The 24,667-nt window shown below is 42.9% G+C and overlaps 1 protein-coding gene across 1 annotated transcript; it reads left to right on the top strand.

Moving 5' to 3' along the window:
- The first annotated feature begins 1,055 nt into the window (after positions 1 to 1,055).
- Positions 1,056 to 24,667, top strand: ZFYVE1 (zinc finger FYVE-type containing 1). Its single transcript, XM_065754736.1, has 12 exons — positions 1,056 to 1,361; positions 1,804 to 2,664; positions 13,429 to 13,933; positions 15,851 to 16,065; positions 17,417 to 17,523; positions 18,458 to 18,566; positions 19,119 to 19,216; positions 19,328 to 19,445; positions 19,813 to 19,983; positions 20,769 to 20,949; positions 21,438 to 21,551; positions 22,571 to 24,667. Exons 2-12 carry the CDS (start codon positions 2,170 to 2,172, stop codon positions 22,801 to 22,803), a joined length of 2,346 nt encoding a protein of 781 aa, XP_065610808.1. The 5' UTR covers positions 1,056 to 1,361; positions 1,804 to 2,169; the 3' UTR covers positions 22,804 to 24,667.

The following is a 24,667-nucleotide window of genomic DNA, read 5'->3' as shown; positions in this document are numbered from 1 at the left end:
CTCATACCACTAAATCTCTGACTATCACATTACAAGTCTAAACACAGACCCTTTGAGAAAGATCCTTTAGATACCAAACTCATTGATTTGGCTCCCTGGCTCTCCATAGCACTGTGACGTTTAAGTTTCTATTTCCTTTGTATTGAATATACACACAATCTTAAATTTTTTCACTCTGAAGACATCTGGCTCACAATAGTTTATTCCTACAGGCATCAGTCTATTTAGTGTGATTAATCTTTTATGCAAAATAATTACAAATGTGTCACCGTAACTGTAGGAGGGAGATTAGGGAAAATGAACATTGTGCCAATTTTAGAATGATAAAATCACTAAGGTTGGAAGAGATGTCCAAGATCATCAAGTCCAACCCCAGCCCATCCCCACTTGCCCAGCAGCCACGTCCCTGAGTGTCACACTGCATATTTCTTGAACACCTCCAGGAACAGCGACACCACCTCTCTGGGCAGCCCATTCCTGTCCTCATCATCACTGAACTGCACAGAAGTAGGCACACACTGTCGCAGAAGGATGTTGTGAGGTCTTGGCTGTCAGAATTGGATGTGCTGATGGAGTTTTGTGAAATGGCACTAGTTCACCTTACAAAAGGGGCAGCCCCTGTCGCTGCCATTAACATAGCTATCCAGTTATGTAATTAACTCCTAGAAATAATTTGTATCCAACCAAACCACTAGACCAGATAGCAGAGCATTTTCTAGCTGCCTTTCTATCACTGCGTCAGCTTGCTGAAGCGAAGCCACAGATCCTCCTGCCGTGAGCACCCATAGACATTTCAGGCAGCCAGCCAAAATCTACTGGAGAAGTGGAAGCCGTTGTCAGGCCTTCCTTGCACGCGCACATAAAGCGAGACAACGCGCAGGCAGCGCCGCCGGCGCGCGGACAAGATGGCGGGCCACGCCGTGCCGGGCGGCACTACAACTCCCAGCAGGCCGTGCGGCGAGGCGAGCCCCGGACTACAGCTCCCGGCGTGCCCGCCGCCGCTTCCCGACTCCGCGGCGAGCCCGAGGATCCCCGCGATCAGCTGATCCCGCTGACAACAGCGGAGCGGGCGCAGGGCGGTGGCGGCGGGTGCCCCGGTCCTGCCCTCCCTGGCCCGCCGGGCGTCTCGCCTGCATGCTCGGCTCCGCCCCGGCCGCCGGGGGAGGAGAAGTGGGCGCCCCGCGGCCGCCGAGGCGGGGCGGAGAAAGCGGCGGCCGGGAGCCGACTCCTTGGTCCCCGGGTGCCGGGGGAGGAAGGGGAAGGCGGGCGGCCGCGGGACCGTAAACAAAGCCCGGCGCTCCGCTCTGGGTCGCCTTTGTTCGGCGGCGCGGCTCCCGGCAGCGCTCCGGCCGCGGCCCGAGGTAGGTGCGAGGCGCACCGCCGTTACGCAACGGGGCCGCCGGCTCCGCACCACCCGGCCGGCGCCGCCCAGGGGCCGCGGGCACAGGGAGAGGCCGGGCCCCGGAGCGCGGTGCGCACAGACAAAGGCGACGGGCGCCTCTCCGGGGACCGAGCGGCGGAGGGGGAAGGGGGCGGGAGGGAGCGGGAAGAGAAGCCCCCCGTGGCCGGGGCCGCAACATCGCCGAGGTGTGCGGAGAACTGGGGCTGGCAGAGCGAGTCGGGAAATTCCAGGCGAATAAATAAATACCGTGAACTCTGAAGGAGGAGCTTAGCTCGGGGTGAAAGCGAAGAATTTTCTAGTATTGACACAACCCCGTGTGTACATATATGCATACAGGTACTTGTGCGTTTCTAATGCCTTTCTTCTGCGTTACTAATGTCTCTATCTGCTCTTTGCTGTAGGGAGATTATTGCCCTCATCTGCCCAGGGGCACCTGGCTGGTTTTGTCCTATCACTGAAAACGCATCACAGAGCGAAGGAACAGGTGCCTGCATTTTGGTGTAAGAACGAATGAAGTGGACCACGTGCTTTCAGTCTAGTTGGGAGAAGAACTTCACCTGTGCCTAAGAGGGCTCCAAGGGAGGCTAGTCAATGTATGAACTCACAGGAACATCTCTTAGTAACTTAATAACTTATTAAGTACATACATAATTTGTGTTGTGTTTCTTCCCCCTGTGAAAAATACTGAATTTGCGTCTGACTTTTCCCCATATCATTATCAAAAGCACAACCAGGAGGGAAACGCGCTGCTTTAAAGAAATCTGAAGATGAGTGCTCACACGCAGACTGCAGAGAAGGGCCAGAACACAGCCCTTCTCTGCCAGGAGAGCTATGTTTGCAGTGGGACAGATGAAGCGGTCTTTGAGTGTGATGAGTGCAGGAGCCTGCAGTGCCAGCGCTGTGAGGAGGAGCTGCACCAGCCGGAAAGGCTGCGGAACCATGAACGGACCCGCATAAGGCCTGGCCACGTCCCTTACTGTGACTCCTGCAAAGGTGCCAATGGGAACATCATGCATGCCAGTATGACAGGGTCAAGACAGATAGCAGCAGTGAGGTGCCAGGTGTGCAAAATCAACCTCTGCGTAGAGTGTCAGAAGAGGACACATGCTGGCGGGAACAGGAGGAAGCACCCTGTCACTGTGTACCACGCTGGCAAAGCCCAGGAGCCAGAAGAGGAGGAGATGGATGAGGAGACCAGGAGAAGGAAGATGGCAGAGAAAGTTGTGAGTTTCCTCTTGGTGGATGAGACTGAGGAGATTCAGGTAAGAATGCTGTGGTCTGTTTGACAGGTGAGATCGTTTGGTTTGGTTTTATCTGATGTGTTAGGGAGATGGATGATTAATGCTTGAAGTGTAACTGGCAGCAACAATAACAAATGGAGAATGGCTGGTTCCTTGCACTGAATGGACGTCTTGGGCCAAAGAGACCCAGTGCCTAAGACTGGCCTTGCTCATCAGCTCCTCAAAGGGCAAGTTCATGAAAATCTCTTGTGTGGCAAGAGCCTCCACTAAGGCTGGTGAGAAAATCTACTGTACAGGGGCACGTACAACTTAGATAAGAACTCTATGTGCAAGGTGCTAATCATTCCTGAACAGAACTGAGTGGAGAGGATTGCAGTAGGTACACTGCAAATGGGAGTGCTGTCAGCAGTTGTGATGTATGATGAGGACTGGGCACTGTATCAGGCAGCATAAGTGAAAAAAGCACCCCAGTACCCTCTTTCACCACCAGTAAATCCATCTGATTGTTAGGAACAGGATCAAGTAGAAAGTAAGGGTTGTGTAAGGAATCATGACTGTGTACCAGACTAGTTCTACAGATGCCACGGTTAAGCAGTGTTGCTGGTCACAAATGTCAGTCCACCTTAGCCTTTGGCCATCCATTTGGTATAGGTCTGATGGTAATAATGATGGAAATAGAACTAGGAACAGCTTCTCAGGAGACTTTATTTTAAGGTCTAGCATGCAATGCATGCATTTACTTAATTTTTCTGTTATTCTTTATTTTTGGTAAACATAAGCAGTTTATAAATATAAAAGCCCTCTGTATGTATAAAAACAGCAGCATGTGAAAGTCACAGAGAAGGTTAATTGCCCAGATAAAAATTTGTTTTCATCTTCTGGCTTGATTTGCAACTTTCGTGTTAAACCTCATTCAGGAGACACTGGAATAAAATATGTACTCACCTGACAGCTGTGTCTGGTTGCCCTAATTTAACAAATTCATGCTGCCCATCATAAAAAGGGGTGTACTGAGGCTAAAGGGAGGAAAGAATGATGGTGACTGTTATCTGGATATGACCAAGTTTCAGGTGTAGAAGCAGTCCTAAATGTGTGTGCTTCTAATAAGCACATATATGTTTTCATGTAATGCATGGCAGATGCAGTTATTGCTTCAAGGTGAAGGCTTTTCAGTAATGTTCATCTGGCTTCTAGAGCAAGCTCTGAAATCGCTTAGAACAGGGCTGTCCTGGAAGGCTCCTCACAGGCTGTGACTGCTTCTGGTTGTACTGTTTAAGTTATTTTTATGCTCATGAATCTGTAAGCCTTATTGGGGCAGACCTTTGGCTGCTTCTTGCAAGCAAGTGCTTGACTATTTAAATGTCACGGGCAATAAAGCCAACTTCCTTGTTGCAACTGTAGTGGTCCTTTGTAAGATATTAACAATCTGATCAGAACAGGTTTGAAAAAGCTCTCTGAAAATGATCTTGCTTCTTAGTGAGGTCTTGAGTCAATTCTTCCATCTTGAGTGATGTTTTCTTTCTCACAGCTGACTACTTACGTGACAGCTCACAACCAAGTCTCCAAGCAGTGTGCAAGTTTTCGATTAAAATATTTTTTCTAGCAGCTGGAACTTAGAGTTCTCGCTGTTATGGTGATGTTTCTACTAGTGAGCATGAGAACCTTTATTCAGAGATGGCTGTCAGATGGTTAGCTTTGAAGACATGTTCTGTAGCATCTTTTGCTCTTAATACTGAACAGAGAATGTCGCTATAGTTAAGTCATCTTCAGTCTTTTTTGTGTGTGTGCTTGTCATTAGCAGGATGGTTCCTGATTACTTTGGAAGAAGTCTTTATTTCTTCAAACCAACTTTTTGTCAAAAAAACAAACAAACAAAAACAAACCAACCAACCAAACAAAAAAAAACAACAAAGCCATAATAATCCAAAATGTGGAGATTGAGTTCAAGGATGTGCAGCTTTATAAGCTTGCACAAACAGGAGAAGGCTTTATCAGAATTATGGAGTCCAGCTGTCCATAACTGTCTGTTTTCTGATCCTTGGAACTTCAGTTTTGTTAGGAAATGGGAAAGGAAACTGCTGATTTGCTGTTCATGGCACATTTGGCCATGCCGATGCTCACTGCTAGTCCTACACAATTAGGCAGAACAGGTTCTGCTGCTGAGCAAGTGCAGTGGATCAAGGTACTTGCTGGTGTATGCTACTTGAAAGTAGTACAATTTTGTGGAAACATAGGACAAAGACTTATTTATTACTTTGTGAAACTTGGAGTTGTTTGGCTCAAGAAGTTGTGTCCAATCTAATACTTCCTGTTGGCTTCTAGGAGCTGGTGGTTCTGAAACTTGAGGGTGTTTACTATGTGTCAGCAACAACAGTTTCAAATCCAGAAGCAGTGTAACTTCATCCATAAGGAGCAAATTAGTTTAGCTGGGAAGTAGAGAGTCTTAGCCTGTTCTCAGCACAACACTGATTCAGCTATCATCACTCTGAGGTCTGCATAATTGTCTTTGTGCCACGTTGCACAGATGTGCTAGACTGCTCAGGGCTAACTGAGCTTTTTGCACTTTGAAGACATAACTTTAAGGTCAAAAAGCTAAGGACTTGGGCTTTTCTCAATTCCAGTTCAAAGTGGAAAAGGTCCTATTTTAAACCATTGTTTATGCAGCAGTAGTTTGGAGAGAACTGACTAGCTTAACCTCATCCCTGTGAAGTGCAGTCTTCTCTGTGATGTTCACGGTATCTGTGCTCCTCACAAAGAGATTTATTATCTCATGTTAAGAAAGTGCTTTTAAAGGTTAAATCCAAGCTCGTTCTGCAAGTCTGTGGAAGAACCAGAGAGAGGTTGTTCCTCCTGAAGTCCAGCTGCTGCTGTCTTACCACACAGCACAATGTCTTGTGACTGAGTCCCCAGCCATCTTGACTTGTACTACAGATATTTCCTTTCCTTCTTCTAGAACTGGGGGTGAAAAAAAAAAAAAACAAAAAAAACCCCTCATGTCCATGTTTTACAAACTGGCATTTTTTTGCAGCTTGGACCCCATTCTTGGTCTTTTTCCTCAGGCTGTATTATAGTTTTGCAGTTTCTTTTTACACTATATTAAACTTCTGGCCTTATCTGTCACGTACCTGAAGCTGGCACTTCCATCACATTGTTCTTGATAACTGGAGCGTCTGTTTGCTAATTGTTTTGGACATATTCTTTCTATCTTGTTTATCTCAGAGTGATACTGTGGGGATTATTTCCTCAGTTGTATTAGTCTTATCATTGCTCTCTTCTGCATCTCTTATTTTTTTTGTTTGTTATGTTAGAGCAAATGCCAAATCCGTGTCTTCTTTTAAGTGTAAATCTTGTAAATCTCCCAACTGAATCTTCTGTTCTGATGAGGGGTCAGCTTTCCTTTCTTGCCTCAAACTTGCTGCGTTTTCAGACAAACTCCTTCGTGTGATCACTAGGGCAGCCCCTTGCGTGTGGGAGGCACTTCTCTAAAGAACTTAGAGAACCAATTAATAGATCACACTTCAAAATGTTAGTTACTCTTATATTGGTAAATAACAGCACAACAAAACACAGCAATGAATTCACAATTGAGGTTGGAACCTTTGGTTTGAGCCTCTCGAGCTTTTACACTGGTCTTCGTTTCTTCCTTGTTCTTAATGTTTATGCAGTTTCTGAAAGGACAGCCATTTCTGCTTGGTCTTTATACAACATGTTTGCAATAGAGTGGAGTTGTGTTGGTTGTATAGTGAGCTCTTTGCTGTTGCTTCTGAGGCAAAGGAAGAGAAATGCTTAACAAGTCGTAACAACTCGATAGCTTTATCTTGGGGGACAGATGTCAAGAGTTACCACAGGATCAAAGTTCATTGTGGTGCCATCAGTGGCTTCTACTATAATGCTATGTCCAAAGCTATAATTAAAGACTTGTAATTTGTGCAAATGGCATAAAGTCTTTCATCAACTACAGTGGATAGGGAAAATGCTTGATTGTTACTAGTCTACGTTGGAGTTGCTGATGTTTGATCAGAAACTATCTGTGCTACAAGAAATTATCCATTCTCTGAGTTTCAAAGAAAATAAAATGAATTGACTTTGTAACTTCTCTTATCAAGGAGACAGGAAGAAGTCTTGTTGTTTGTTTTTTTTGGTTTTTTTTTTCACCTGAAGCTTGCCACTGGACAAAAATAACATCCCCAGTGGTATAGTGTTATATGGGAGAAAGGACCATACCACAGTGTATCCCCTTTGATCTGCATTTCTTTAATTAGCAGGCTTGTTTTTTTTCTTCTTTTTTTTTTCCTTTTGCCTATAGAGAGCTGCATTTCCTAGATGCAGCCCCATTCCAGAGTTCTTTTTATTCTGGCTAGCAGGGTTAGACACTTAAAGGATGAAGCTCTCTCCCTCAGCAGATACTGAGCAGGATCTATCTTAGGCTCTGCAGACAGTTCAGAAGACAAAATGAGCCACAGCCTTATATTTAAATGCGGACCATTTTGTACTATAACCGACCTCTAACAGTGTAACAGCTTTTACTCTTCCTCTGTGTCACCTCTTGTTAGGAAGTTGGGTGTGCTGAATGATAGCTCCTCAGGGGTGTTAGCTGCTTTGCTTTTGCCACACCTGCTGTAATCTTGATGGAAGCACTGTTATTTTGTTTCCTTATTACCTCCTGATTTGAGCATGGCCAAGCTCTAGAGATAAGGGAATGGAGATTCACTAGGAATGACACTTTCTAATGAAGTGGGTTTTTTGTGGGTCAGTACAAGCTGTTTTATGTCATTTCTGCTAAGAGAAGGTCAAAATCTTAAGTTTTCTTGCTTGCCTTAGTAGTAAAAACAAAACAAACAAAAGAACCCAAAACACATGTCTAACACATGCTACTAGTTTCTATGATAGTCTTGCACAACTTGTTGTGAGAATGTTCTTGTTTTGTCCTTTTTTTTTTTTAACTGTCTCTTGTGATTTTCTTGGGATTTGTAGTCCCTGAAGAGTGACAGCTGGTGTATTTACTATAAATACAAAGGAAGAAGAAGAAATGTTGAGGGATCTGAGTTCTTCAGGTCAGTGTGATCTGTTGGATCAGAACTTGTAATTTCTGTTCCTGATCCTTATTGTACTATTGATGAATTCTTCCTATTTGCACTTCAGAGAGCTTTCCTTGCAAGAGTGCTTTTGGGATTTTTCCCATCCTACTGTGTTACCAGTTTTACAGTTTCCTCTCTTGCAATTCAGTGCACTAGTTTTCTGTTCCCAGAATAAAGCAGTAGGGTGGGATGACTACTTTGCAATAGGTGATTAGGATTGCTCTTTTTTCCCCAGGTTGTTTTGAAGAGTATTTTTAGAAAAAAGGAGAAGAGTTGTCTTAAAGGAGCTGTGCATTTGTTGAATGAACAAGAGATCTGAGTGTGTTCTCCTCCAGTTTCTCTGCCATTTCCATCTTCTGCACTGTCTTGTTTTGTAAGGGTCCCTGGGACAAGGTATTACTATAGAGCACCTTTTACTGTACTTTTGGATTGTTAGTGCCTTGCTTTGGGGTCACATGAGGGCAGGTGTTCACGTTCCCTTGATCTGTCCTTCAAAACAGCCTACAGTTGGGAAAATAACTAAAGTAAATATTTCCTGAAAAGTGCAATTGTAATGTAAGTAAGTTTCTGAATGTCGCTTGTAACAGGGATAGTGGTGTCACAGTGTCCATGCAGATAATTATGCTTAATATTTAGCAAAGCTAAACGACTCACTGGCTTGCTGTCTTCTGGGCATGTCTTTTCAACTGGATGTGCCTCTGCTGCTACAACTATGACATGAGAATGGTAACTGTGTGGCCAAATGAACATCTGGACAGAACTGAAAGGGTACTTAGGGAACAGGATAATGATCTCTACAGCTTTGTTTACAGTTCTCTGTAAGAGTTCAATGACACTCTTGAAATAACATTATTTCTGCAGCAGTTGCATTTACCTTTAAGTCTCAGTTAATTTTGAGATCTTCTAAAAGGAAGAGGGGAAAATATAGTTTTTCAGGTAGAAAATAAGTTACAGGGTTTTGTGTAGTCATCTACTTTCAACTGTTTTTCAACTCATTTGCCCCGTACAAGGATATATTATCTACTAAAAACAATATTTCAGTCAATACTGCCTCCTGTGTTAGAGAGGGTTCCAGTAGAATGAAATTACCTCTTATCCACTCATAGTAGGTTTTTTGTTTCCTCCCCTGAATGTATCCTGTCTTAAAGCCCTTGAAATAGCCTATGTCCTTGGTTAAGTTTGATAGACAGGATTTAACTCTTTTCTTAAAGAGAAGGGATGAGAGTCTGGTAACTGATAGACAAGGGCTTCACCAAGGGCCAACCTCTGCCCTTTGTTGCAGGGACCTGTAGGTCATGCTGAGATTTGTTCTATTTGTCTCTGGACAAACCCATGTGTGTCACTGAATTCTTGTGCCAGAGCTGTGGGAAGGAACAGGGTAGTTTTTGTCTGAAAAGACCTTTACTCAGAAAGTTTTAGTCTTTCTACTCTGCTGTCTGTTTTCATCAAACTCTTGGGAAATGTGTGTTTCAGAGGCATATTTCTCTGTCTATGTAGTTGAATTACAGATTTTAAGTTAAACATGGAAGGTTTGGGTAATGGCATTAATGACATTTCTATAGGTAGCTGTGATGAAGAAAAGATGTAGGATAAAGCCAGGGCAGGAAAATGGAGTTGCATAGTATTTAAAGTCAGTCTTAATTTTTCCCGATTACCCACCTGTGGCCAAGTTCCTCTTTCTTGTTTGGAAGCCCTTTAAAAGCTGAGTTGGAGTAACAGCTTCCTGAGATCCCTTCCAGCTGGAATATAGTCTTCCAGGTTTTCGATTAAGATAGTCTAAGGTTCCTCTCATCCACCTGTGGATGTCATAGATTTCAAAGTTGAGGGTTTTTCTTCCTTACAGGGAGCCACCCAGTGCTTTTTCTCAATTGGTAGCAAGAAACAGTTGGGAATATCAACAGAGGTTTCTTCTGGGACAAAAGTGGGTTGTTCCCAGCAGCTTTTTTAATTAGCCTATTGCATTTTAATTTCTTGGGTAAGCCAGCTATGCTTCTTTGTGTTCATGTGCCACCCATCTCAGTTATGTCTGCAAGGACCTCTGATGAGATGTGGATTTTAGTGGCAGCACTGTGATGTGTTGCCAGTTATCCCTCTCAGATTTGCCTCATAGGCTATAGCTAGAGGAAGACATCTGTTTTATAGATTTTCTTTTTTTTTTTTTTCTGATGTAGTGACCTTACAGTAAGACCTCAAGCTCTAGGCATGCACCTAGATTTTTGTTTACAGCTATTGTGTCATCGTGGAATACCAGTCAACCCTAAAGGCTTCATAAATAGTTTTAAGTGAAGAAAACTGGTTAAAAAAATTCAGATTCGCTTAATGTGTGTTGCCCAGAGGCAGAGTTAAAGCTGTATGAGTACAAGTCATTGGAAACTCCAATATATTTTATGTGTTTTGTGCCTAAGATTTAATTTGTTATTGTTTGAATAATGTTGTTTCCAAGAGATTCCTGGTCACGAATGTCATTTTATCAGTTCTTGTTTCTAGACTTTTCCTAAACAATTCTAATTTTATTATGTATTGGAACTAGGAAATGTGTTTCGTTAAGTATAATGCATCTCAGAGTATGAGTGACAAGGAGAATTGAGATCTAAATGCATTCCACAGCAATGTGGTGGGAGGTTTTTGTATCCTCTTTAGGAAGGGCTCCAAAGCTTTCATTTCTTCCTGCTGAAAGTCTTTACTTTCAGTTCAACTCAACTCTGGAGTAACTGGCTGAATGACAGTCAAGAAATGTGGTTAGTGCTGGAAAATAAGACTGACCAAGATTCTAACCTGTGACGGTGTAAAAACTTTTCTTTCTAGAAGATAATATTTTTCTAAGATCCATAACAAAAGTGTGAATGAGTCTTTGGCACTGGAAATGATAAAATACTTCGGGGAAATAGAGAAGGAATTGGAGGGAGTTAGGTAGATGTACATGGTTTTCATTCTTGCTTGTCATTGCTATATAATCTCATTTACACAATGCTATTGATGTCAGATGTGGAGCTCTTGAGCAGCAGGGGTGTGATGGAAATGTGAGTCCTTCGCACATACAGTAGAAGATGGTGGTATCATGTAAAGTTCTTTTGAGATGAAAGGGAAGAAATGAAGAGATAAGACTGGAGCCCAAGCATTTTAACACACATATTGCATCCATCCTGTCGTTAACAGTTTAAAAGAAACTGCTCAGAGGTTGTGAAGGGGCTTGATGACCCCTGTAGAACAGGCCTACTGATTCTGTATCAGATGTGAGCATCCAGATGCAACTACTACTCAGGAAGGCCTGAGAGCTGATAAAGTGTGCAGGAAAGCACCTTTTTCTTGTCCAAATTCTTTCTCATCTGTTACTGAGACCCATGAGAATATAGGATGAGCTGCACTTTGGTGTATTCTATGCTCTTATGTGATGTCTGAATTGTTCCTGAGTTCTGTCCTGAGGCGAAGTCAGCTGAATATTGATCTGGAATCAGCTATTTCTCTGGCTCAGCTATCCAACTCTTCTTCCTGCAGTAAGTTGCCCTGGCAGAGGCCATTGTTGGAGTAAACTGAATGCAAAAGACAGTGGGTATTGTAGAGATTTGCATTAGCTTGGACTGGAACTATCTCAGATAAAGTGGAGTTTGTGCCAGCTGACTTACAATTCTTACTGGTGGGAAGGCTTTGCAGATTACCCTTATCCTTGTGGTCTCTGTGGTCCTCTTTATCTTTTGACATTGCTGGCTCAGCCCTTTGCAGATGCTCTCAAAACCTGGTACCAGCATAATAACCAGTGCTGCCTGAACAACTTTAGTTGTTGCTCTGCTTACACTTAAAACAACTGCTTGGAGAAGTCTGACACTTCCTTGTGCTGTTGAGAGAGTGAATTACCAGAGTGATTAGGTCTGATCAGACACTGGCTCCAGCAAAAAGCCTGCCACCTTTATGGAGAGAAGTTTGGGAGGCAGGAGATAATATGTTGTGTTGGTTTTGATCATATTCCTCTTTGCTTACATACATTGATCATTTTTATATGATCAAATTAGTGATTGTTTTTTTGGACCTATCTCATGAATCAAGAACTTGCTTTTGTCCACAGATGCATCTCCAGAGGTACTGATTGAAAATAGGTTTGTCATCTGAGCTACCATAATGATAATGAGCCAGTAGTCACAGCTACCAAAAAAGCAGACCCTCTCTTATGTGTGTGTTTTGAGTGTCTTGATGGTTTCCCAAAGGTAGCAGAAAAAGTTCTAATTGAAAGCATTTTCATTTCTTTATTTCCTTGTTTTCTGCATGCTGTGAGACTGCCTTGAGTGCTTTGAGGCAGTGAGTAGCTACAGTGGCCCAGCAATCCACTGTTTTTTCTTCTGAATGCAATTCCCAACCACAGCCTGGTGCAATGGTTATTTTGTGTTTTCCTTCAAAATTTGGACCCTGATGGAGTTGACTAAAGCAAATGAGGCTGGATGAGCCTAAAATTCATTTAGTGATCTAAGAATAAACTTATTGGAAGAAATGGTTCATTACCTCATGGCCTGTGTGGCTCTGGTATCATGACACTTGCCAAGATTGCTTGTTGAGGGGGTGGAGGGCAAGTAGCCAAGGAGCCTCCAGCCCGAGGCAGGCTGAAGGGGACAGAAGCCCTGTGCCTTCCAGCTGCCTCAGGATTCCTTGAGATGAGGATTGTGATGGGTAGAGATGTGTTCAAATCCTTCTCAAAAAGCGTCTGTCTTATTTTTCCCTGTCACAGTGTGCGGAGTAAAACTTGTTGAAAGATGGAAAATCTAGTGACAAGCAACTGTAACTGGAAACATTAAATCTTTGATAGCCAAGGCAGAACACTGTGAGGAATATGAGAGTTTCCCATATAGAGCCCTAACCTGTGTCATTGCTGAGTTTATCTGTTTCCTTTTGTTCTAGTATCTGAACAGAAAATGCCTACTCTGTCATAAATACCACGATGCTTGTCATGGAGAGACAAACATGTTTTTGTCGTATGATTTTTATTTGTGAAAACACAAAGCAGCAAATTAGGAAATGGATGATGGCAGTTGTGGCACACTTGTAAAAGCCGTTTGACCTTCTTCATATATGTGGCTTCAGGGAATAACTTTGCTTCTTTCATCTTTCTTTTCTGTCCCACAAGGCTCTGCCAGCTGGAGAGCCTCTAAGAGGTTGTGCTGGGCAAGCCAGAGGAGGCAGTGTCTGACTGCTTCCTGCTGTGGGATGGATGCAGCGTGGCTGAACAGAGGAAGGAGCTTTTTTTCCCTTGAACAGGTACTCAGACTCTGAATGGTGCAAGTTAAGGTGACAAAAGCATTCACCTGCTTTGCACTGGAGTTCAGAAGCATTCTAGGAGACCAGTGCTGCTGGGAGTGTGTGCCACACTCCAGGTAGGTGTTGTGGCAGGTTTGGCCATAGGTTTTTGCTTTTATCTCTAAAGAGACTACCTCAGGGTGCTTGGTGACATTATAGTAGAGGCAGGTTGTTACAGCACTGCATCACCTTCAAAACAGCAACATGATGAAACAGCCTACATCCCGCTGATGTCTACATGTTACAAAGCTGCTTTCTAGTATTTTGCTTTTGAATTCCCTGTGCTTCAAAAACTTGAGACAATCTGAACGCCAAGTAATCACTCATTAGTCTTAGGAAACCTGGAACCAGCTATGCTATCTGAGTTGTCTGCTCCAATTGCATAGCTATAATATTTCTTTTTTGTTGATGTTGTTTTCTTTTGAAGGTAAGGAATGAGGAAGACTTTATTAAGAAACTGGACTGTAGTCCTGACCAGCATCTAAAAGTAGTGTCCATCTTTGGGAACACAGGGGATGGCAAGTCTCACACCCTTAACCACGCTTTCTTCTATGGCCGGGAAGTCTTCAAGACATCTCCTGCCCAAGAGTCCTGCACGGTCGGAGTCTGGGCAGCCTATGACCCTGTCCGCAAAGTGGTGGTAATTGATACAGAGGGCCTCCTGGGGGCCACCGTGAACCTCAGCCAGAGAACACGGCTGCTGCTGAAGGTCCTGGCCATCTCTGACCTTGTCATCTACCGTACTCGTGCTGACAGGCTCCACAATGATCTCTTCAAATTCCTTGGTGATGCCTCAGAGGCTTATTTAAAACATTTCACCAAGGAGCTAAAAGCTACCACGGCCCGGTGTGGCCTAGATGTTCCTCTGTCAACTTTGGGTCCAGGTGTCATCATCTTCCATGAGACCGTGTACACCAAGCTACTGGGCTCTGGTAAGTAGGCAGTACAAAGTGACTAACTGATGTGCTGGATGCTATCTATAGGCTACCAGGTTGCATTGAATTTTCAGTGCTCTTCACTACCACATAGGTGTGGTTTGAGTTTTGCTCTCAGTTGTTCCAGCCTGTGAGCCAGACTGTGGAAACAGCAGAGTGTTCCATGATGGTGGTCTGACTCTTCTAGATCAGCCAGAGTAATCCTCTTAGCCAGCTGGGTGTTGGCTCTGACTGGTCATGATGGGAGTTCTGCCAGCCTTGGGAGGGGTCATAATGCACGGTCCTGAGCGTGGGTGATATGTCAGGCAAAGGTGAAAATTGACACCCTGGGATTTTGGCGGGGATATAGAGGATCCTGTTGCAAAAAAAAAAAAAAGGGGGGGGGGGGGGGGAAGGGCGGGGAAAAAGGCAATACAAGAAGCCAGAATATGTGTAGATACTAGGTTGAGAAAGAATAGTGAAACTGATGATGAGTATCAATACTTTTGCAGTACCTTCAACCTATTCTTCTCAATTCTGTGAGCCAAAGTGATTCTAAGGCTAGTTGAGGCTGGGACTGAGGCTGGTAGTGCAGAGTTGATGGTTTGACACCATTTTCTCTGTATGAATGTTTGATATGGATGAAGCAGCAGGCCTGGCACAGTATTATTCCCATCACTTTCAGTGTCCTTCACCAGTGCTTTTAACTGGTATTTTACTGGATTATGCACGTTTCAGTTGTCTGTTTTATTTGCATGTCTGAGTGAAGTGCACACAGACATGTCAAGGCAGATTTTGTTTTTGCCTGTGCGGGGATGTAAGCGCCTTCTCATGGGCCCACTTCTTCCATGTTTCAAAAGATGCAATGAAACTTTTCTTCATTCATTCTGTCCATTTCTGATTCTTTGAGCAAAAGCCCTAATGTACTGGCCTGCAACAGCAGTTCTGCCACTTGTGAACATCTGGGAGTCTTCTATTGTGTAGCACCACAGTAGCTCCCTGCTGGCCCACGCTCTCATTTTGGCCTTTCTAACTGGTGAGATCTTGAGCTATTAGAACTCAGAATTCTATATGCTGATTTTAATTATCTGCTTTTCAATTATCTTACCTGCCATGGCAGTTCCTTTTTGTTATGTAGCAATTTGCGAATTAGCAATGGAGAATTTCATATAGTTGTTGAAATTTGCCATTTCAGCAGGTCAGGTTCAGTGACTCACAGTGATACTTTTTCCTTTGTGAAAAGTCAGAGGAGGAAAAAAAAAAAGTGTTTTAATCATCACTCTGATCGTGGTAGGAATAGGAAAGGAAACTTTGTAGTATGTGGATTCGCAACAGGCTGCAACCATCCATTGTGACAGATAATTGCGAGATGAGTGTGTTTATAGTTTTAGGACAGGGAAGAAGAGACCTGTGTTATTCTGAAATGTACAGTGGGTGCTTGACAGCAGGCAGAAGATAGTGGTCAGCTCTATAAGGTCTGAACAATTGTGGCAGGTTATGAAGTGCTTCACCATGTACTGAGGGTTGGTGGGGACTCAGTCTTCCTTGCTCATATAAGGTACATGTTCTCCACTTATCAGGTGCTAGGGCTTGCTATACTACATTATGGTCTGGTGAGAAGAGCTAGCAAGTGTGCTGACATGGACTTGTGTTATATCATGTTATAAATTGATTCTGTGTTTCCAAGTCTAGATGTTCCAGTTTTACCTGTGGATTTAGAGTCTCTATGAAGCCTAGTCTTAGAATTTAAAACTTCATATAAAAAGGAAACAGTTTGTTTTCTCTACTTGTAGCATGTATTGATAGCTATGTTCCAGATGCGTTAGAAGAATTAAGAGAACTAGCACAGTGTTGCATATGAAAGCACTGTGCAATTTAAATATTGTATTTTAAACCATCAGTTGTTTATGTAATTCCTGATGCTTTTAAATACAGATCATCCTTCTGAGGTTCCTGAGAAGCTCATTCAAGATCGGTTTCGGAAGCTAAGCTGTTTTCCTGAGGCTTTCAGCTCAATCCATTACAAGGGAACGAGGACATACAATCCTCCAACAGATTTCTCTGGGCTTAGGCGAGCTGTAGAGCAGCAGCTGGAGAACAATACAACTCGGTCACCTAGACAGCCTGGTGTTATCTACAAAGCATTAAAGGTAAGTCCTCTGGTTTGGAGATCAGTTCATTGCGATCTTTATTCCTGTCACTGTTGCTGGTAACTGTTAGTTACAGCTCATAAAGCTAGAGCAAGTGAACCAGTGTCATAGAATTGCAGAAATCTGGAAATAAAGCAAGTCTTTGAAGGCAGTGGTTTTGTGTAACAGACAGGTAGGTTAGATAGCTTTTACTTTAAAAGAGAAAACAATAACAGTAAACACAACCAGCAAAAAAAAAAAAGAGGAACTCACCATAACTGATGCCCAGCAGTGTGAGGAAAAGCTGAAGAACAAACCAAAGCAAAAGCATAAAAGTGAGCTGGGAAGAAAAAATAACTGATGCTGTGGGTGAGCACATAATGACAGTGATTTACAAACTGGAGCCCCAGAAGGAATTACTGCTGAAATCCCTCAACACAAGGGGAGAGAATGCAACTAACTCAGAGGTTGTTAGTGGTTTGCAAAACTTAACGTTTGAGCATAGTGTAACCCAAGGGCTAGGAGGCAAAAAGGAAGAGGAAGGTGTGTTAGTAACTAGGAAACCAGATAGATAGGATTAAGCCAAATACTGTATTGCTTCAGAATGGAGCATCAGATCAGAAGGCTAGTGAAAGGGATTTGGTGAAGAGAGCAGCTGGTAATTTTCTCAGGAGGTTCACCTTGCTGGAACGAAGGAGGGGTTTTCAGGTCTTAAAAATTTGCAGTTTGGCCTATAGGTTTCCCCCTATTGCTACTGCTGCCTGATTGGCAGCATATCTTTATTGGCCTGGAAAAGCATCCCTGTTAGCAGGGGATGGGGTCACTGGGAGCATATCTGCAGAAGGTGTCAGTGTTGGTGGCCTTTTGGCCACTGAAACAGATGATTCCAACTGCATGGTATTTGCGTTAGCTGAAATGGAGAAGGAAGCATCAGGGTAGCTAATACACAGTTCCTTGTGCTGGGAGCAGACAGGCTTCAGGGGACAAGCAGCTGGAGTGGTTAATAACATTGGAATTTCTAAGAACTAACTGTAATAATGAAGGAAGGATCAGATACAGCTGCCAGTATACCTCAGTTCATGTTCATTAAGATGATTGCTGTTTTCACATCACTACTGAATATGAATTAACATTTTTGCTTTGCTTCTTGAGGGCATAAGTTTTGCTAGACACCTTTGTCCATCCCCTGTAACTTTTGCATCCTTTAGTCAAGCCTGAAAGAAAATGGTAATTTCCTTGAAGTATTGTGAAATCTGATGGAAACTTCCATCAGAAACTTCTATCCCATTCTTTTGCTTGGGAAAAAAAATTGTTAAATGTTTGTATTGCTCTCAGTCCATTCCAATTTCATCCATTCTTCTCTGTTTCACAGGCTCTAAGTGACCGGTTTAGTGGGGAAATCCCTGATGACCAGATGGCTCATAGCTCTTTCTTTCCAGATGAATATTTCACGTGTTCCTCTGTGTGCCTCAGCTGTGGGTAAGTGGATGACAAATGTACCCTCATTCTTCAGAAGATAGCACTTCTCTGGTCACAAGAACTTTATATTCTGCTGTAGATGTTTTGACAACTGATATCTGATAACAGGCAGTACTTCCAGACAGAATTCTTCTGAAATTAGACTCATGTTAATTGGATGGCTGTTACTGCTGTGTCCCAGCTGGATATGATACGTGGCCTTTGCCTACTCTATTTTTGTGTATCACTACAGTCCTCTTCTGCCCATATCCTTTCCTCAGTTGGTTCATGAGTAACTTGACTGAGGTGTGCACATAGGGCTTAGTAGGAAAGAATGTCTAAGGAAATTCCCTGACACCTTCTACAATTATTTTTTTCTTATTATATAAACAATATTAAAGCAGACATCATTACAGGACTAGACTGTGACTATTTCTAAGAAGAGCCCCAGGTTTGAGTAGAGCTTGGCTTGTAGCCGTGTGGAAAAAGCCTGGAGACTGAGCCTGCAAGTGTTCTGAGTCTGTATATAGCAGCACGATGTTACTATGGCTGAAGAAGCATTCCCTCTCTAGAATACTATAATGCTATGTTTGTATTCTTTTATGCTTGTTACAGAATTCCTAGGAGCACCTTGGAAAGGCTGCGGTGTTAACACTGTCCTGGCTAATTTCCAAGCTTGATTTGTCCTACTTACAGTTCTCTGTGAAGTTTAAATTGGCTACAGTGATCATTTTCTGCACTAAATTGTTGTGTGATGTTGCTTTGTACAGTGAAGCTGCTACAGCTCCTTCCAAACGGCCTGCCTTTCAGTGATAGGTGTGTGACAGTGTTGTTTTATGTAGAGTTGTTGGGGTTAGAACACCTATGCAAATGCAAGATAGTAACATAAATGAGCTCTGTGACACCTGTCCCATATCTAACAGCATCAGCTCATGGCTTGCTCTTGTATTCTCAGGTGTGGCTGTAAGAAGAGCATGAACCACACAAAGGAAGGTGTTCCTCATGAATCCAAAAGCCGATGCAGATACTCTCACCAGTATGACAACAGAGTCTATACTTGCAAGGTAAGTAGAGACACAGTGACAGGGTCTGAAGAACAGAGAAGGAAAGGGATGGCCCGATGAATAAGGAACATCACAGGCATGGGCCTGTTTTCTTGCACTACTTCAAATGAGAGAGTTGCCCTAGCCTGGACAAAAAAACATTGAACTTGTATTTTTTGCTTAGAGGTCATCATCTTTACAAGTAACTGTTACTTTGCTAGCTAAACTGAGAGTCCACCTGCTCAAAATGTGGGTGATGTTAACCTTCTGTGCACTGGATGCAGTTGTTCTCTTTACTTGCTTATGCCTATTACTTGGTATTAGGTAATTTTTCTATGGGATATGTACAAGATGAGGAAGATTTTTTTTTTTTAGCCATCATCGTGGTTTTCAGTAGAGATATTTACCAGATGTCATAAGTGATAACAGTTTCTTTTATAGGTTTTAATGAGTGGCCTCTTTGCTATGGAGACCACTGTAAGCCAATTGCATACTCTTTGTGGCCAAACAGCTGCAATACCTGGCATCTGGGATTCCCAAGAATGCAGTTTTAATTGATCCTTTGTGTTATAGGCCTGTTATGAACGAGGAATGGAGGTTAGTGTGGTGCCAAAAACCTCTGCTTCCACTGACTCGCCTTGGCTAGGCTTGGCCAAATACGCTTGGTCAGGGTGAGTATTACTGCTGAGATCTCTCTGCTGCCTGTTGCTTCTACTCTGCCTAGTGTTCTGGACTTTCAGTACCTCACTGAGATCACCTGTCTTCCTTTAAATGCTCTGCAGATATGTGATTGAGTGCCCCAACTGTGGAGTGGTGTACCGCAGCCGACAGTACTGGTTTGGCAACCAAGATCCTGTAAATACTGTGGTGAGGACAGAAATTGAACATGTCTGGCCAGGGGTAAGTCTGGTTGCTGGATATTCTATATCTAGCATATATGGTGGTTATTCTGGACTTTCTCCAAAGTGGCTAAATGCTCATTAGAGCAGGTCCCATAGAGCAGGTCTCTTGTCTGTCATTTAGAAGAACCTTTGCAAGGGACTTATCTCTTTCTTTTTTTGGTGGTCTAAAACTGGCATGTCAGCCACTTCATGAATACTTTGTATGAATATTACACCATTACAACTGTGTTTCAGAGTGGAGCTGGTGAAATTTTTATCGTGCTTGCTCTCCAGTTTAGTGGCAGCAGTGGGCTGTGGAGTTGTCTGCCTTTGAAAAATCAGGTTTCCCTGATTTTATTCTCAAATTAATGCCTGCTTTATTCCAGACGGATGGCTTTCTGAAAGACAACAACAATGCAGCCCAGCGCTTATTGGATGGGATGAATTTCATGGCACAGTCTGTATCTGAACTTAGTCTGGGACCCACAAAAGCTGTGACCTCCTGGTTGACGGACCAGATTGCCCCAGCTTACTGGAGACCCAACTCTCAGATCCTGGTAAATAGCTGCTGTACTTCCATGCTGTAGAGAAAAGCTTTGCATAGCTAAAATTTTTTCCTTACCATTTTGTATATTCCAATTACATCTTGTTTTACTGCACCAAGGCCTTGTCCTACAGTTTTGAAAAAACTGAGTTGCTTTCAACTTTTCCCATTCTTGACTTAGCTTGATAAAGAATGAACAGAGGTTCTGCCCAACCCGGCCATTTAAACTGTTCACTCTCTGCTTTATGCTACTACTTTTCTCAGCAGGATCACCATTAAAAATCCTAGCTAGCATGAACCTTCTCTTAGAAGCAAAGAATCATATCTTAAATCTTGCTTTTGTGGTTGATAGTACTATTTTTGTAGGTGCAGAGATTTAACTCTGGTTTCATGCCAGTTGCACAATTCCTGACCCAACAATTGAACTAGAAAGGGATTTTCTGTGTCTTACAGGAAACAGCTAACTACTTCAGTAATAAAAACCATCTGAATTCATACAACCCTCTGAGACCTACTAGCCACCACTCAGCCCTACACGATGTGGCTGTAATTATTTGTGGTTGTGACTGAGGGGATCATAGCAACCTATTGGCTTACCTGCTGTATATACACCTACCCGAGTCACTTCCTTGAGGTTGAGATATGGGGCTGATATCACACTAGTCTTAGGTATAATTGTATTTATCACAGTTTCAATCTGAATAACGCCATCCTGGGATTCTGCTCTCTATTTTTCTGCTACAAGACCCTTATGGAAGATCAAGCTAACAGTTTTTCTTTCTACATTGTCCTAATCAGAGTTGTAATAAGTGCAACACGCCTTTTAAAGATAATGACACTAAACATCACTGCCGGGCCTGTGGAGAGGGCTTCTGTGATGGCTGTTCTTCCAAGACCCGTCCTGTGCCTGAGCGAGGCTGGGGACCAGCACCAGTGCGCGTGTGTGACAACTGTTATGACAACAGGGGCATCCAGTTAGGTAATTTTGAGTTGACTGTGACAGAATTAACCCTGGGTAACGGTCTGAAGTCTTTATCCTTGGCTCCTGGATCACATTTCCCACTGGCTGTGAACTGCATAGTTAAAGTTGGGTTTGGCTCAGAGTTTTTAGTAGCAGAGCCCAAGAGCTTGGTGTCTTTTGGCAGGAAGAGGACCCTTATAACAAGTTACCAGATATTTTACTCACTAATATAGTTATTTTCTAATTGGATCTTTGCTTCCTTTTCCCAGTACCCATTCGTGGTGCCGAGCTGACATCAGAGCAGGGATGCTGGTTCAGTAATCTGTTTTGTATCTTATTTCTGAAATAAAAGTGAAAACTCCCCAGTCAAATATTGGGACTTCTCTGCAGCCTTTATCTCCTACATCCCCAAACTCTCTCTTGGGTTTGCTGCTTTTGTGGTTTTGTACTTTGGCAAAAACTGCTGGAAATAGATGTTGAGCCCTTTATTCTATTGTGTCATGCAGATGTGGCTGAGCTGCCTTCAGATGAAGAAGGGGGAACACTTATTGCCAGAAAGGTGGGGGAAGCTGTGCAGAACACTCTTGGAGCAGTGGTGACGGCCATGGACATTCCCTTAGGTGAGCTTTGCTCTCTTTCGATTGAAATCAATTAGACATTAGATCTTAGGGTAAAACATCTGACTAAAATTCAAGATATTGTGTGATGCACTGGCACCTCCACTATGATACCACTGTTGGTTGAAAGTTCTGGAGCTGATGTTTCTCCTTGGTTTACAGCATGCTGTTTTTGCAGTCTGTATCTTCTCTTTTCTCTCTGTGGTTCCAACCTGTCCCTGTAAACTGCAAGTAATTCATGCTGCCCCGATGTGCCTCTGCAGTGACCTACCAGTCATTTCCCTAAAAACTGCCCAATTTGAAGCATTTTATCAGGCTTGGTTTTATTCCAGAGATGCAGAATGCCTTCAAGTGTGTTTGTGGAAACTGCTGTCATTTGGTACTTCTTCCAGGGGGTGTTGAGAATTGAGCTGTGCAAGCTTGTAATGATAGTAATGTAATCTTTAATTATGACCTTAGTACGGTGAGAGTCTGCTGTTCTTTCATGTGCTGGGTAGCAGTTCAGGTATGTCATCAAACACCTTTCATCTGAATCTTCTGTTGTTGGAGTTTCTTCCTACTCACTGCCTACGTAATCACTTCGTTACTTTCCCTACAGTGTGTCCCACCATCAGCTGTGTGGGCTGTTCGTTGGCTAACTCAGTGAAAGGAAGAGTAAATATCTTCCTCAGCTTAGATAGTACAAGTGTTTCTGAATGTTTGGCTTGATGACTGTTTTCTTGGCCACAGTTGAAACTGAAGTTAGGAAAAATCAACTGTCTCAACTTCTGAAAGAGCGTGAATAAAGGGAAGATGCCAGAACTTAAAGGAAAACAGTCTGTTCCCTTGAGGAGGGGTGGAATTACCCATTTATGCCGTTCTGCCCATCTGTTACACTGAGGTAGTGTCAGTAGATCTTACTCCCCTTAATGGCAGCGTGTGAGGATTTCCACCTTTGGCAGAGAAGGCCTGGAGATTTCTTCTCATGCTTATTTTCACAAATTTTCTTCTCCATCTTTCTCCCCCTGCCACTTCCTCCATAGGTCTGGTAAAAGATGCTGCCCGACCTGCATACTGGGTACCAGACCATGAAATCCTGCACTGCCACAACTGCCGGAAGGAATTCAGCATCAAGCTCTCCAAACACCACTGTCGGGCCTGTGGCCAGGGATTCTGTGATGAGTGCTCACATGACCGCAGAGCGGTTCCTTCTCGTGGATGGGATCACCCAGTCCGAGTCTGCTTTAACTGCAATAAAAAGCCTGGTGACCTTTAACCCCAGGTTCATCTCCAGATCTTTGCAATTCCTTACGTTCTCAGGGTTAAAAATGAAAACATTTGGTCTCCCTTTCACTTCTTAACCTGTTGCAGCCAGAGTGCATGTTTCCAGTTTCTGGCCTCCTCTCGTGTATTATATCCATCTTGGAATGCTGGGAATGAACTTCAGTTCAGCTGTTAGGTTTTAATTTCAAATTAACTGGGAAGGGAAGGAGCTCCCTTGTAAATGAACAAACCAAAATCCAGTATATTTTACTCCAATTTAAATATATATATATCTATATATATGTATAATTTAGCATATTAAGAATGCAGTTGGCTAATGAAGCTTTGAGTATTCCTAGTTCAAATGATGGATGATGGTGTTCCCTGCTATGTTGAATCAGACATACAGCCTTCTGATTCTTCTTCTGGAACTTCTTGCTGATCATGATACCATGTGAGGAAGGTTTTGACTCTGCTGGCAGGAAATCACAGGCATCTTCAATGATGACTGTATGAATTACATCTGGTAATTCAGGCAGCCCTACATCTGGATGTGCCATGCTCCTGGCTGTCGATTAGCAAGTTTGTTTGAACTACGACATGAACAGTGGTCTTGCAATGCAAGAGGGATTAAGTTGAAATAACCCTTTGGGAGAGACCAGTAGAGCTTTCAAAGGTAAAGCAAATCATATGGCACAAGGCAAAGTATTCTGAGTTTCCTATTTTGACTCTGATACCAGATCAAAAGGTTGCAGGGTCTTGCTCTCCCTGACAATGTTCTCACATACTCAGGTTGTTTTTGTTTTTCTTTCAGGTTTGCCAGCTTGTTGCAATTAAGTTTTGTACAGAGCAGAACAAGAGAACAAGTTATGTAGGCAATTCTGAGATAATAAGTTTGAGTTGCTTGAGTTGTGGTTTTTCTTCTTTTCCCACTTTTGAAAAAAATCTCTGAGTCTATGGAACCTCAGACATGGTTGTATAGAAACTGCACAAATTTGACATACTTTTTTTTTCCTAATAATATGAGCTTAAGAATCCGCCTGGAAGATGAGAACCTTTCTTCTTTGCTCCTGGCACTCACTGGACTTTATCCTTTTATTAAAGGGATCACATTGAATTCACTGATTTTTATTATCAAAACCACCACTTAACCTAATTAATACTGTCTTGTACTGTGGATTTGTGGTTCCAATTATAAGAAGTAAGAGACCATTGTGGATTGAACTGCCTAAAATTCTCTGTTGTTGGCTCACATAGTCAAGAGTACTTCTACCACAGGAGACTTGTCTCTTCTTAGAGTGGCTGGAGTTTGATGCAGTGTCCTGAAACTGTGGTATTTTTTTCCTCAGCTTATTAAATGTGCTCTTGTGTAGATGAGTACCCTACACCCTGTTTTAGGCCTGTATTATTAAATTAACTGCTATAAAAGACTTTATCTTCTGAACAAGCATTCTGACTTTTTCCTTGTAACAAGTAGTTCTTACTTGTCTCTGAAAGAATGTACAGAGAGCAATTGCCCCTTCACAACTACATCCAGCCTGCGTGTGGAAGTAGCTTTGAAGACTTTCAGGACACCTTCTGTACTGACCAAGTTTGCTGGGGACTATCTAACATTTTAATAAGCAAAGTCTGCCATAAACTGACAGTTGCCTGAGGAAGGCACGAGTAGGTAGAAATCCTCTCTTTAAAACACGTTCTGCACATCCAGCATAATTCTGTGCTTCAAAGTCATCATTATTTTAATGGGCAAGCAATGTGTTCTTGGTTTGTAGGCTGTGCCCTGTGTGCTGTTTATGCATGAGCCTTTACTATCATGTTAATGCACAAAGAAAGCAGCCATGACATTCCTTGTATAAAATCTTTGACATCTGTTTCAA

Source organism: Cyrtonyx montezumae, unplaced genomic scaffold, assembly GCF_038088225.1.
Source record: "Cyrtonyx montezumae isolate F1298 unplaced genomic scaffold, pur_monq_1.0 scaffold_10, whole genome shotgun sequence".
Taxonomy (NCBI): domain Eukaryota; kingdom Metazoa; phylum Chordata; class Aves; order Galliformes; family Odontophoridae; genus Cyrtonyx; species Cyrtonyx montezumae.
This window is presented reverse-complemented; position numbering and strand designations above follow the sequence as displayed.